Source organism: Aulostomus chinensis, chromosome 5 (genome assembly GCF_037954235.1).
Source record: "Aulostomus chinensis isolate RoL2024-O1b breed Wild chromosome 5, RoL_Achi_v1.0, whole genome shotgun sequence".
NCBI lineage: Eukaryota > Metazoa > Chordata > Actinopteri > Syngnathiformes > Aulostomidae > Aulostomus > Aulostomus chinensis.
Window position 1 is genome coordinate 13704274 of NC_141324.1, and position 13337 is coordinate 13717610.

The 13337-nt window shown below is 44.7% G+C and overlaps 1 protein-coding gene across 2 annotated transcripts; it reads right to left on the reverse strand.

Annotated features, from left to right (window-relative positions):
- Positions 1-3790: 3790 nt before the first annotated feature.
- On the reverse strand, positions 3791-6397 carry gadd45aa (growth arrest and DNA-damage-inducible, alpha, a). Of its 2 annotated transcripts, none has more exons than XM_086204896.1 (4): positions 6278-6397; positions 5188-5289; positions 4836-5058; positions 3791-4597 (listed from the first exon to the last, which is right to left on the reverse strand). In XM_086204896.1, the coding sequence occupies exons 2-4, from the start codon at positions 5286-5288 to the stop codon at positions 4484-4486; spliced, it is 438 nt and encodes a 145-aa protein (XP_086061022.1). In that variant the 5' UTR covers position 5289; positions 6278-6397; the 3' UTR covers positions 3791-4483. The 2 variants fall into 2 exon arrangements, with proteins under 2 accessions (XP_086061022.1, XP_086061021.1); XM_086204895.1 differs by lacking the exon at positions 6278-6397 and adding an exon at positions 5718-6240.
- Between the last annotated feature and the right edge of the window lie 6940 nt (positions 6398-13337).

The window sequence follows — 13337 nt, forward strand, 5'->3', positions numbered from 1 at the left end:
GACCTCGGGCCTCTCACCGTGGCTGCCAGAAACCAGAGAGCTGGAGAGCAAAATATAGTCACAACCAACCCCTGGTTTTCACTTGAGGAGAGTAGTGGAGCTATTTTGGGCCAACGTCTGCTTTGCCTGAGTGTGTTTATTCTCTGTGGGTGGCCTCTTGGGGTCATGCTGACCTTCTTTCTGGCCAGCTGGAGGTCAAACAGCTTGTAAAATTTTCAGTTGCACACAATGGAATAATAACTGTAAGAATACTGCTGTTGCACATGAAGCAGGCTCAAAGAGGAAATGCCTCACATTTGGTGTGAAAGCAATACTTCACCCGAAAAACTTTTTTTGTTGTTGTTGTTTTCTGGGGGCGGGGGCGGCGTTCAAATACTCACGAATCGATGTCTTGAGCTCACAATGATTCCCCCTACTGCATTATTTCTTTGTGACCCCAGGATGCAAGAGTCAGCCCATGTATGTTGATCTCAGCGATTGACCTCAAACAGCAGCAGAACTCTTTGAAAAGAACTGGTCTCAAATTCTCAAGGAGGAGAACCGGAACCGGTGTTCAGCGCTTGTTCTGGGAAGCGCTACAGTAGAAGGGCTACACTTTGTTTTAGCTCAAATCAAAGTGTGTCTGGGTTCCTGAGCTAGCAGCTGGATTAAGAAGACGTGCATTGTATTAGACGATGCATTTGACAGTTTGTATTTTTGTGCATTTTTCCATAGTTTAATTTTTGCTGTCGTTGCTGTAACTGTTTTTCAGCCGTCAGTCACTGTTAGTTTCAGGTCAGGTGTGTAATGACTGCATTCTAGCTAAACATGGATTGGATTTTCTACATTCTGGAATCAAAGGAATAATGCAGGAAGCAAAATGTTTTCGTGAGCATGAGACATCTGTTTGTTTACTTTAAGGACTGTCTAAAAAAAATGTTCATGGGCTTTTTTCAAACCTCTTTTTTCACGTTAGGTGCAAGATTAGGAGAAAGACCAAAGGTCACTGCTGGAAAGACGAGGTGCGTTTGCATGCCACTGAACAAAGACCTTCATGGAATGTGTGAGACAGTAAATGCAGCTATCAACCCTCGTGACACACCTCTAGGCCTAAGACCTGGCAAACAACCAACGGCCGGTTGCCTGCTTCACCGAGGACCTTGCCTGGCGGTTACAGTGTCAGTGTGTTGGAATGTGCTGATGTGGGGGAGAGGTGGGGGGAGGGAGGGTGAGAATGCAGGGAGGGCTGTAGTGGCACCTCTCTTCCTCTGGTTGGCCCGGCTGCTCACACAAACACACAAAACAGACCTTTGATTGCATTTGACTCTGCGTAACTGCCTTCAACTGACCCACCGTCGTTTTAAACTCTTTTGCTGTTTTGAGTCAAACACTCGTGGGTTTAGTGGAAAAGACCCCCCCCCCCCCCCCTCACGTTCACATTAAGAATGCTCTTCACTTGTAAACATGAAGGGAAACTCCACCTTAGAATTCAAACATGATGCACCACACTTCTGCGAATGGCGCTGGCTGATGGAGGAGGTGTGGAGGATGCGGCGCTGCACATCCACTTCACCCTCATTCACGTTGTTGCTCATTTAGCAAGGATTTCTGACGCGTCATGGAAATAAATCTGAATGGAATATTCCAAATTTGAGACCCAATCGGAAAAAAAAGAATCAAGTTTTTAACCCTTCAGATAAACCGCCGCCGCCGCCTTATTGGACTTATTACAACATGGCAACTTAGGCTTTATGGTGAATCTTGTCACTATCACTGTATATCTTAAGCTAATGTTTACATTTTCCTTTCAGAGAGAAACAGTGCACCAGTCTCTGTATGTTCTCGGTCCCTGGCACAATGAGGGAGTCTTAGGTAATTCTATACACCTGCATGTATAAACCTCTCAGACTTAGGTTTTGCAACATTCTCCCAGTTTACACAGTTTATAGCAACTTAAAGCGCACGCAAGAACTTATCAGATGATGAAATTCTTCTCTACTTTTAAATCTCAGATAAAGCTTCGGCTGAACTCTCACCTAGAACGCCAGACTACCTTGTTCTGACCGACTTGACTCTTCTGACGGCCGGAGAGGGATGAGCAGGCTTACATCACCACCCCGGCACTCCAAACCTTTTCCTGTCTCTCACGTTACCACATTGCACCAGTCAACATCGCACCCGCCAGTCACACGCCAGGCAACCTTTCACACAATGCCGGCTGAAACCACGGGGGAGGTTTTCCAGGGCACCAGAACAACTCCTGTTATCACAGTCGCGGCTCAAATGAGAGTTTTGATCGTGTTGAGCTGAACTCTTCCTGCATGATTTGGCAACTTCGGTGCCATGCAGCCTGAGTCAGAACAGATGTTTTTCCAAGTATTTTTTTTTTCCTCTGAAGTGGTGTAAAACAGCAGTATTAGGCTCACCGGGCTGTCCGTGGCAGGGCTCTACAAAGTGTGTGTGTGTGTGTGTGTGTGTGTGTGTGTGTGTGTGTGTGTGTGTGTGTGTGTGTGTGATGTAAATGAACAGAATGTAAATTAAACATAATTTCAAAAATCTTACTATAACTGGCATCAACTGAAACACGAATACTTGTTCATGAACATGAACACTGCATCTTTTTTATTTGAGCAGCACTCTGGATATCAACCTTTGGGCTGCACCCCACCTTCCTCACTCAGTATCAGTAACAGTTTTGGAGTAAAAGCGCCCCCCCATCTATGTGATCAAATGTCAGAACCAGAGCTGTAAACTAAGCTGTGAGGGGATGCCCACCATAACCCCTGCCACAGTGGTTTTAACAAGGAAGTCGCTACTTGCAGTGTTTATGTGTCAGGGCTCTCTTTCTCATACCTGCTGATCCTGTTCAAGATTTTCCAGTTTATCTACGAGGAGAAAACAGGGAACCGGCAAATCTGCTCGGACACAAATAGCAGAGGGGAAAAAGTTCACCGGAAAACAGTCATGATGTTCACTGTTTTGTTTCTTGGTTTTTAATAAAGTACCCTCTTTTACAGTTTCAGTGGCGATGCAGCACTTTGAGAGGGGGTTACCTCCCCGGGCGTCACCCTCGTAATACTAAAGCCTCGTGACGCCTCGCATGAAAATCTGAGCTGATTGTGCAACTGGAGGACTGTACTTTCTCGTGATTGTGACGCTGCACTTTTAGAGGGGATTGCTCTCATCTTACATCAACCTGCCAGGTGACATCATTGCGAGATCACCTGCGTGTGTGTCACAGTTGGAAAAGGAAAGTTGCAGGGGGGGGGGGGGGTGTGGAAAGAAGAGTTCGTTCTACCGCATGCCTTCATAAATCTCCAGAAATCATGTGATCTACAGGAAGCTGATCCACAAACTGTCATGATGACACCCAAACGTGGCCTGCTTGCTTCACGCGCGCGCGCACACACACACACACACAGTGTGTGATGTTCTAAATATTCTGCATTTCTAAATGTCTGAAATCCCTCCACGCGTCCACTCTGCAGCATGTGAGCAGCAGCTGTCACATGCTTTTATTTTCCAGGAAGTCAGCTGGTGAACTAAACTCACCAACAAATCAGAGAGAATTGGTGAAAAGGGAAGCAGTTTGGATGAATGAGCAGGGTCCTGCTGACCGAGGCAGAAGCCTGAGCGGAGAGAGCGCTGAGGATTATTGTTCTCTTCAGCTCAGAGATGGCACCGAGGCCACAGAGGCCAACATGACCCCCGTGATCCACACGTGACTCCTCTTTACAACCGCTTGCTAAAGGTTACAACTCAGATCTGCATTGCTATTTTTCCAGAAATGAAACACATGTGGCTCTGGGGGTTCCAAAAGGAAAAAAAACAAAACTTTTAATGACAACAATACATATGTGTTTTGTATTCGGAATTTGCAAATAGTTAATGTAAAAAATGTAACATAAATACACTTAAATATCATTGAAAATAACTTAAATTGTAACAAAAGAACTATTTTACTTGTGGCAAAAAAACAGCTGGCATAAGAAACAATAATACACACTGGATGTTTAGCCCTTCCCTTTTTAAATTAGGACAACATTAACAATTTAAATTGATTAAGTGAAATTGCAAAGGTCCAGTGTTTCAACAAGTGCTTTGTTTCTGCAGAGAGGCCGAGGCCTTGGTCCACTCAACAGCTCCATTTTCCGGTTTCTCCCAACTTCTCTGATTCATCACAGAGGCTTTGCCAAACAAACATGACACAGAGACATCATATAATCCTTCTGTACAGCGTCCGGCTTCACATTCAAAAGCAAACATGCTTTCTTCAAACATCCATCTCTTACAAGTGCCTGGCCATCTCATCTTGGTTGCCAAAACTGACAGACGCAACTCCAAACACTCCGGTCCGAGTGGAAGTCCATCCCCACCCAGCTTTTTAAAATCATTTTAACACGTCCCGTGTAGACAGCGGGGTCTTTTTTTAACCTCAGCAGTGCTTTGGTGGTACTGTGTCCATTCCTGCGTAGTCCTTTCACAGATTTGTGACGCATTATCTTCATCGTTCAGGTAGATTGATGATGGGAACCCACTGGTCCATACATCGGCTCTCTCTGCAGAAACGGTTCACTTTGCTCAAAGCCGGGTCCTTCCACGATGAAGAATGTGGGCTCTGGAAGACACATCATCATATGGTCAGTTGATGTTCTACATCTCAATCGGCCCCTGTGTGTGTGTGTGTGTGTGTGTGTGTGTGCAACTACAAGGTGTTGCCCCTCTACTGAAATTCCTCAGAAGTCATATGAGGGAGGAGTTATATACATGTTTACCAAATGAACAAGAACAAGTACTGGCAAGTTCTCTCTAGTTTCCCTTGTGTGCACGTTTGTATAAAAAACACAACAACTTACAGTGACAAGCACACAGTGCAGGTCCATCGGTTCCCCGCCGTTCTGTTTTCCACCTCCTCCACCCAGGATTTGTGCCAGGCGCCGGGTGTTTTTGACTCTCAGGATGTTGATGTCATTCTCGCAGCAGAAAGCCTGAATGAGCGTGAAGTGGATCTGCAGGGCCACGTCCTTCTCATCTTCATCATCCGTAGCCAAGATGCACAAAACTACATTATCAGGGTCTCTGAGGAGGAGGAAAATAAAAACAGATGCTTTTTATTTTCCAGAACAAAGCAAAATGTCAGAGAAAGTTTAAGCTCCACACGGAACCTCCAGCAGCTGTCAAAGGTTCGTATAATAAACGGGTACTTACACATTGAGGGACATGGCTGCTTCGTACACCCCGACAGTAATGCAGCCCTGTGGCAGAGCCGAGGTGAGGACTTCTTCCAACGCTTTCGCCACTGAATCCATTCTACAACAGATAATGTGCCACATTAATACCCTCAACCCAATCCCACCGTCTTTTTTTTTTTTTTTTTTAAACTAACGTTAGCTAACAACCCCGCATCGCCTCGTGCACATCCCCCGGTCGGTTTCCCTACGTAAGAGAGGAGTTTTTGTTGCCGTTCTGCGGTTGGAATCTTTTTTTGGCAGCGGTGGGAAAGTAAAGAATCACAGTTGGGAGTTTCATGACAAGGATTTCTCGGGACTTCGGTGGTACTTTAAGTTCACCTCCGCCCGTGTTCGCTGCGGAGAGTTGGGTCTCGCGACTCGAGCTGTGGCTAGTTAGCATAGTTCTCTTCAATCGTGCATCCCCACAGCACTGCGTTACAAGAAGATGCTGGCGATAAAAACCTGCCAATAGACAAACGATAGACAACAGGTTCTCGGGATAGTTACCTTTCTTGAGAGTAATCCCCACTTAGCTCCTCAAATGTCATGTTGTACATAAAATCCAAATCCAATTTGGAGCAGTTAAATTATCCTGGCGTCGTCTCGGTCTGTCTCTAGGTTGGTCTGTAGCTGAACTGAGAAGTGTATCTGGCAGCTTCAGGATAAAGCCCTGTGGGACAATGCGAGGCAGGGAGACATTTGCATATCCCTGGTCATTGGCTCTATGCTAATGCCGGTGCTGAACCCTCCGATGGGATTGGACCGAGACACGGCAGCAGGCGTGTCTGGTTCCAGCCGGGTTGCTACCGGAGCTCCTGCTGCTTGCTGGCTTCTATCACTTGATACAATCACATTTGTGGTCTGACAACACCTCTGGCCATGTTCGTAGAACTTTAGTGTCCCCGTTTCAGACCTTCCCTCTGCTGCAGGGCAAACACGACAACTAAACTGACACTCAACTTCAACTTACGCTTAAAACACATAATTATAACAACAAAATGAACCCATTTTTACAGGAGGAGTACTTGTTAATAACAACTCAAGGACGAACTTCTTGCACAACTCACTCTCGCCACCGGACAGGACAGGACAGGTTTCAGGTAGCAACGGGACGCTGCTGAGGAACCCTGCCCCCTGATTGGCCCGCTGCAGAGCGTGCGAAACCACACCGAAACCGCGCGCGAGATCCAAAGGACTGGCGCGAGTCACAGAGAGGCACGTGACCCACCACCTGAATTATTAATGTTAGGCGGTCACGTGATACTGAGCGAGTGTGTACTATTTTGTTTTGAGCGGCAGGTCTCCGCAGAGATGCCAACATTAAAAATTTAAACGTATTGAATCTACAACTCTGTCAAATAAGGTCACATTAAACAGAGCGCAATAACAAAATATTATTATTTTAAGTAGGAAGCAATGCTCCAAGAAGTGTTTCTGCCTTTCAAGTTCTCATAAATAAGTGCTGCAAAGATATTTTATTCCTTCCTATCACTCCTAATTGCGACTCCAGAAGACCCCTGCTACGTAGCTGTAGCTCGAAGCTAATGGCAACTAAAACGTCAAAAACTGTCCACAACATCAGCGCGTATTCTCAGTATGGCCCAGCAGGACCTCTCAGAGGGTTTAGCTGATCCCTGGAAGTGTTAGGGTTTGTTTTTGCTCCAATGTACGTGTTTATGGACACGTCTGCATCAGGAGGAGAGGGTGTTACCAGAGGATGTGCTTACCAGATTGCAAATGGAGATTTTGGGGTAATTTTACTGCCAAAGCTCTTATTAGCCATCAGTTACCATTAGCTTCAAGCTAAATGCACGTGGCTTTTTTTCTGCTTTCCAGTACCACAAAGAAATACTGGAGAAACAAACACCTCCATGTGAATACTTGAAAGGCAAAAAAACACTTTTTGGGTGAAGCATTGCTCTCAAACGCCCGTACTTCCTGGGATAGGCTTTGCAACTTAGCCGTGATTAGAAACCTGCATCACAGTGTATTTGCTCTTGTCAAATAAACAAAATAAAAGTAAAATATAAAAAAAAAAATAGTATGTGTTGGAATTAAACGGATGCATTCTAAAAAAACAAGAAAGCTCTTTGGTTAAATCACTGTCAACTGCAATCAAGAGGACAGGAAGCGCCTCATCAGTAAAGGACACTGGCCTGTACTACAGAGCAGGGTTAGAAGGTTAGCACGGTAACTACCACCTACTCAGTGTAGGTGAATATTGTTGGTAGTTTATGCTGTAGACTGAACCTGCTCCATACTGTTGTGGGGTTCATGGATCAGGCAATTATATAGAACAGAAACTGACTCCTGCTTGGCCAGAGTTTGGATGCGGTTTGTCCTGACTTTCAGTGTCTGCCCTGAAGTCCACATCAAATTTGCAACAAATACTGCCTCGGATTTAAGGTTCAAAGGTCAAGGTCATGAGGAGCGGTATGGCTCAGGGGTAGATCAACTGAAGGGTCGCTGGTTCGATCCTCACTTCCCCCGGTGACCATGTCCAAGTGTCCTCGAGCAAGATACTGAACCCCTAAGTGCTCCTGATGGACTGGCGACCCATCCAGGGTGAACCTCATCTCTCGCCCAATGTCAGCTGGGATAGGCCCCAGCCCCCCCCCCCCCCCCCCTTCACGGATGAGCGGTACAGAAGATGGGTAGACATCAACAAGTAGTCATGTTTGAACAGTAAGGACCAGATAAAGACTAATACTCAAGCTTTGTTTCCAAAATATTGTGACGATTTTTTTTTGCATGACCTGCCTGATAATCGCTAAGGTAGATAAGAGCAGACTTCAGTCTCTATTAAGTCTAAGTTGTTGTGCATCAGTAACTTGTTTTATCAGCCAAAACAGGCCAACGTTTATTACAAATTCTTGAAACAGGCCCTAAAATGAATAAATAGACTGATGTCAGACAACTGACGGATTCATGCTTTGTTTCAAACGCAGACTTCGCAGATTAAAGGAAAACAAATGAAATCACTCTTGAGACCAATGAGAAGGACAGGCAGGTCCGTGCGTGGGTTTTCGGCGATGTTATGCTGCCTCCTTGTGGCGACAGTGAAAACTTTCCTGTTAGAAATCCATCCATAGTCATCTTCCGCTTATTCCTACACATTAAGGGTCGCGGGGGGTGGGCTGGAGCCTATCCCAGCATCAACGGGCGAGAGGCGGGGTTCACCCTGGACAGGTCACCAGTCCATCACAGGACCAACACATACAGACAGACAACCATTCACACTCACAGTCACACCTACAGTCAATTTAGAGTATCAATCAGCCTCGTCCCCAATTGCATGTGTTTGGACGAACATGGAGACTCCACACAGAAAGCTCCCGTGCCCGAGCCGGGAGTCGAACCCACAACCTTGTTGCTGTGAGGCCACAGTGCTGACCGCTGCACCACCCCTGTTAGAAATCTTCGGATCAATTTACAGTTGAATTATTCATGCACTGTGCAAAGCTTTACCATAACAGGGGCTCCTTCATATACAACAGTGTTCGGTTTAAACAATCCAACATCTAAGATTCACACCCTTGCCTTCTTAATCAGATCACAATAACACGATAAGCGCATTAACTACCTCCTTAAAGCTTCCCCTCCAAAGTTGTTGTTTTTTTTAAATAGATGATATAAAGATTTCAATTTAATTATTACCTAATGCTACCGGAGGATGAAGGACGATGCTGTATCTGTTCCAAGACATCCTGTAGATGTCACCCCCCCCCCCCCCCATGATACTTTCCCTCTTCTCTCCGTGTACTTGTTGAACTCTCATTTAACATTTTCCTACACGTCAGTGCAGAAAAAAATTCTCCTCAGTGAAACTAATGAAGAGTAAAACTGTTGGGCTTTGACAAAAAAAAAAAAAAAAAGTTGCGGATCAAACATTAACAACAAAAGAAGGTTTCAGGATGCATGAACGTATCATCAGTGACTAAATGCACTGACACGCTCAACCCACGCCGGACAAGTACTGCGAAAGCCGGCTGGTAAGTCAATATTTGTCACCTGTGTCTTGACCAAAATGCAACACTTGTCTGTTCACGCCTGAGACCACCAGGTGGCAGCACATCTGCATTTGTCACTAAAAAGAAGACTGGAAAAACTCTTCAAATAACGAAGAATTAAATTCTAACGTAAGAGAGGTTTCATGTCTGAAGCCCACGAGGATAAGTGCATTTTCAGTGTTTTTTTTTTTTTTTAAACAAACAAACAAAAACAAAACACTATACCAACACTCAGCACAGTTGCCACATAGTTCAAGACTCAGATGTGTTCTTGGTCTCTTTGGAAAGGTAAAATTCCCAGGTGTCTTGCAGAAGTGTCCGTTTGATTCTGGGATTTACTGACAAGGAGTTCAAGTGGTTAGAATAAAGGTTTTGGTTTTTTTTTTAATTCTGCCCAACTGCTCTGTCTGATTGTTGACTATGAAAAACTAGGTCCATGACCTTCTAGGGCTGAACAGGCATCACTAGTCCACAGACACAGGTCCTGACTTCCTTCAGTCCAAATATGAAGTCAAGATATAAAACAAAGACCTGTATTCAGCGTCTGGCACACATAAAGTCCTTGGGGTTGTCTTTGGGTCCTGCTGGGAGACTCCACAAGGACATCTGGTGACCCAAACACAAAAACATCAGATCCCTTTGCCTGCCAAACACAATCTTGGTCTCTCATGAAACTGGCAGGATCATTTTGGTCATTTTGGGATGGGATAACAAATGTTAAAAAGTCAACGGTCAAAGTTTTTTTATTCGCCGGAGCATGCAGGCATCTGTTAGTGCAACGACAAAAATCTATAACAGTAATAGAACAAATAGAGAACAATAGAGCAGAACAACAACAACAACATCCCAGTCTATAAACGTCACTGTAAAAGTGCTCATCAGTTGTTCTGTATTCTGAATTGAAATTGAATACGACTGACAGTAATAACTGTGAGGCTTTTGTGAGGCTCCTCCAGCCTCTCTAACCCACTCATACACTCACTGTGGATAAACGCGCCCCCCCCCCCCCCCCACACACACACACACCCTCACGCAGGTAATTCCCACATTCCTCATGCAAATCAGGCTGCTGACTGGCCGGCAGAAGTAAAGAGAAATGAACGATATCATGCCTATTATTCATAGTTTGTACATGAAAGTGCATCTGGAACAACTGGATCAGTCACTCCGGATGCCCAAAATCCCTCGTCCGTGGTCTTTGTGTGGATTTCCATGGCTGTGCAATACGTTTTTTTTACAGCAAGCTGAGATCTACAGATGCTTGTTCATTTTTGTTGATCAGAATCAGAATCAGCTCTATTGACCAGTTTTGTAACACAAACAAGGAATTTGGCTCCGGTTCACTAAGCTCTCTTTGAAAGAAAAAAACTATGTAGAGGTTTGTATAAAATAAAGGTAATAGAATACGATAAAAAGTAAATTCAACCAAGCAAAAGCAACACCTGATCCAACCAATGAGCTGTGTGGACACAGTTTGATTGATTTAAGTAGAATCAGGTGTTGCTTTTCCTCGGTTGGAATGAAAACCTGCAGCCACGCGGCCCTTTACTGGATCAGTTTGAGACCTGTGATTCAGAGTATCAATCAATCAGCATCGTCCCCTCTTGATGTCTTTGGACTGTGGGAGGAAGCTGGAGTACCAGAGAGAACCCACACAGGAACAGGGAGAACATGGAGACTCACACAGAAAGATCCTGTGATGGAGCCGGGGATCGAACCCAGAACCTTCTTGCTGTGAGGCCACAGTGCTGACCACTGCACCACCGTGCCGCCCTTCCAAATTTTCAGTTTGTAAATTTTCTTTCATTCATTCAGTTTGCACTGTGACTCTTCAGGTGAGTGAGATGACCATAAATTATAACCCTCAGATATAAAACCCTGTCTCAGACACTCTTTTGCCATCATCATCATCATCATCAGAGTGGAGCGTGAGGGTCGAGTGAGCTTGTTATTCTGATTTACTTCAACAAAGTTTTTAACCTGGAGGTACTTGAAAAATGTTTCCTGTCAAGGTTGAGTTTAGATCTGTGCTCCTTAAAAGACGTCATAGTGTTTGATTCGGTCAAATAAAGGTCTTCTATGGCACTGGTTCTCCAATGGGGGTACGCGTCCCCCTGGGGGTACGTGGAGGTACTCCAGGGGGTTTGTGAAGCTTTACAAAAAATATATATATATATATATATTTAAAAAAAAAAACAGTAATCCTAATAATTAAGTCTTGAGAAACAATTATATCATGAAAAGTTAGATAAAATACAAATGTATGTTCATACACGGAATTCTATATTCAGTATTCAATTTTAGTATCCTTAAAAAACACAGACTCTCCCCAAACCAGGTTAGTTTGACCCAGTGATCACTTGTCAATAACTCGTCGCCATGACGACGCGCTGTAATGCTGGAGATGTGGCTAAAGAAAATATGGAGAAACAAGTGAAAAAGAACGCGAAACCAGAGCCGACGAGGTACCGAAAGTTGGCCCCCAAGGCACTGTAATTTTTTTTTCTGGGGAGAAGTTAGCCAACGCTAGCAGATCATTGATATCAATTTTATTTTTAATAAATCAGACACTGATGACACAGCACTCTACCTCTTTATTTTCTCCCAAAAATGTTTTGCGTGCGTCAGGGGGAGCTTGACAAAAACATATTTCAAAGGGGGTTCATGACTGAAAAAGATCGAGAACTTCTGTTTCAACTCAGACAGTTGCCATGCTGCATCTGCTCGTCCTGGTACAAAGCACTGGTTTCCCCGTACTGGGCTATTTTGAGAAAGTGAATTTGACCCTCCTAAGTATATATTTTTTTAGCCTCATACCAAATTTTTATCATGTGTTTTTCATTTGTTTTTGTAGGTTTTTTTTTGTGCATTGATTGTATTTTTCAACTGTCTTATGAACCCCACCCATCCTCCAAAACTTCTGGCTCCCGTTATCGCAGGTGAAACAATCAGTCGCACCACTCTCTTGATTCCACCACTCTACGTCTGCTGCTGTCTGTGTAGTTCCTCCTAACGCTCCACAGCAGGTAACAGATGTGCTCAACATTTGTGCTTCATAATGTCCTTGAGTATTTGCCCCTCCAGCTAACCAGCGGCGTGTCAAATAAATTCTAAGAGCGTTATGTGTGGTAGTTCAAGTGTGTTTTTGCTTGTCGTATTGGCCCCTTATGCTTATTATAACAATTACCTGAAATATATTTTAATAACCCAACGTGTTTATAATGCTTATCTTTTGCTTACCTACACCCGACTTAGGACTCTCTAGCGCGTGAGGGCAGTAATTACGTTAACCTCAGAGACTGATTAGTCGAATGCATCGGACCAAAGCACAAGTCCAGTAACAGAGCCGAATATAAGCTCCATACTGTGCGCACAGTGTCCCCCCAAGTATTCTACCATATTTCTAGCTCACAGCAGTGTCCTTCTGAATCTTCTCAATAAGCTCCTGTGCTTCAGCCGGGGTTTGGAAGATGTGCGTGGGCTCTTTGTATGTTACCAGCAGTCTTGCAGGATGAATCACTCCATGTCGTATCCCTCTGTTGCAAATTGTTTTCTCAGTGGGTGAAGTCCCGTTGTTGTCTGGATTAAACCTTACTTGCTGGCCTTTTTAGTCTTTGCGACAGCCATGACAGCTTGCTTGCCCTTGTAACTGAGAAAGTTCATTATTTGTGTCCCTGGTGGCCCCTTGGTGTCCGTCGTCGGTTCGATGCGGTGTGCTCGTTCGATAACAACTGAGGGCTGCGGGGCCGTAGTATTCAATGTCTCCGGGATCCACTTCTCCAAAGAGGAGCATGGATCTTTTCCTTCTGCGCTCTTTGGCAGACCCACCAGTCTCCGGTTGTTTAACTGTGATCTGGTTTCCAAGCGTAGTAGCTTATTCTCCATCGTCTTACTTGGTGTCTCCAGTGTCCGTACTTGAGCTTGTCGGCAAGCTACATTGTCTTTGGTGCTTGACACTCGTAATTCCACCTGTGACACCGGCTCAGTGAATCCCCTCATCTCCTTCTTCATGTCTTCCGTAGCTGCTCCAATTCCATCAAATCTTAACAGAGTCTGCTTTCAAGGAGTGTATAGCAGCCAGTATTGTGTCCGCCTTTGCTCCACCAGGTTCAGATTC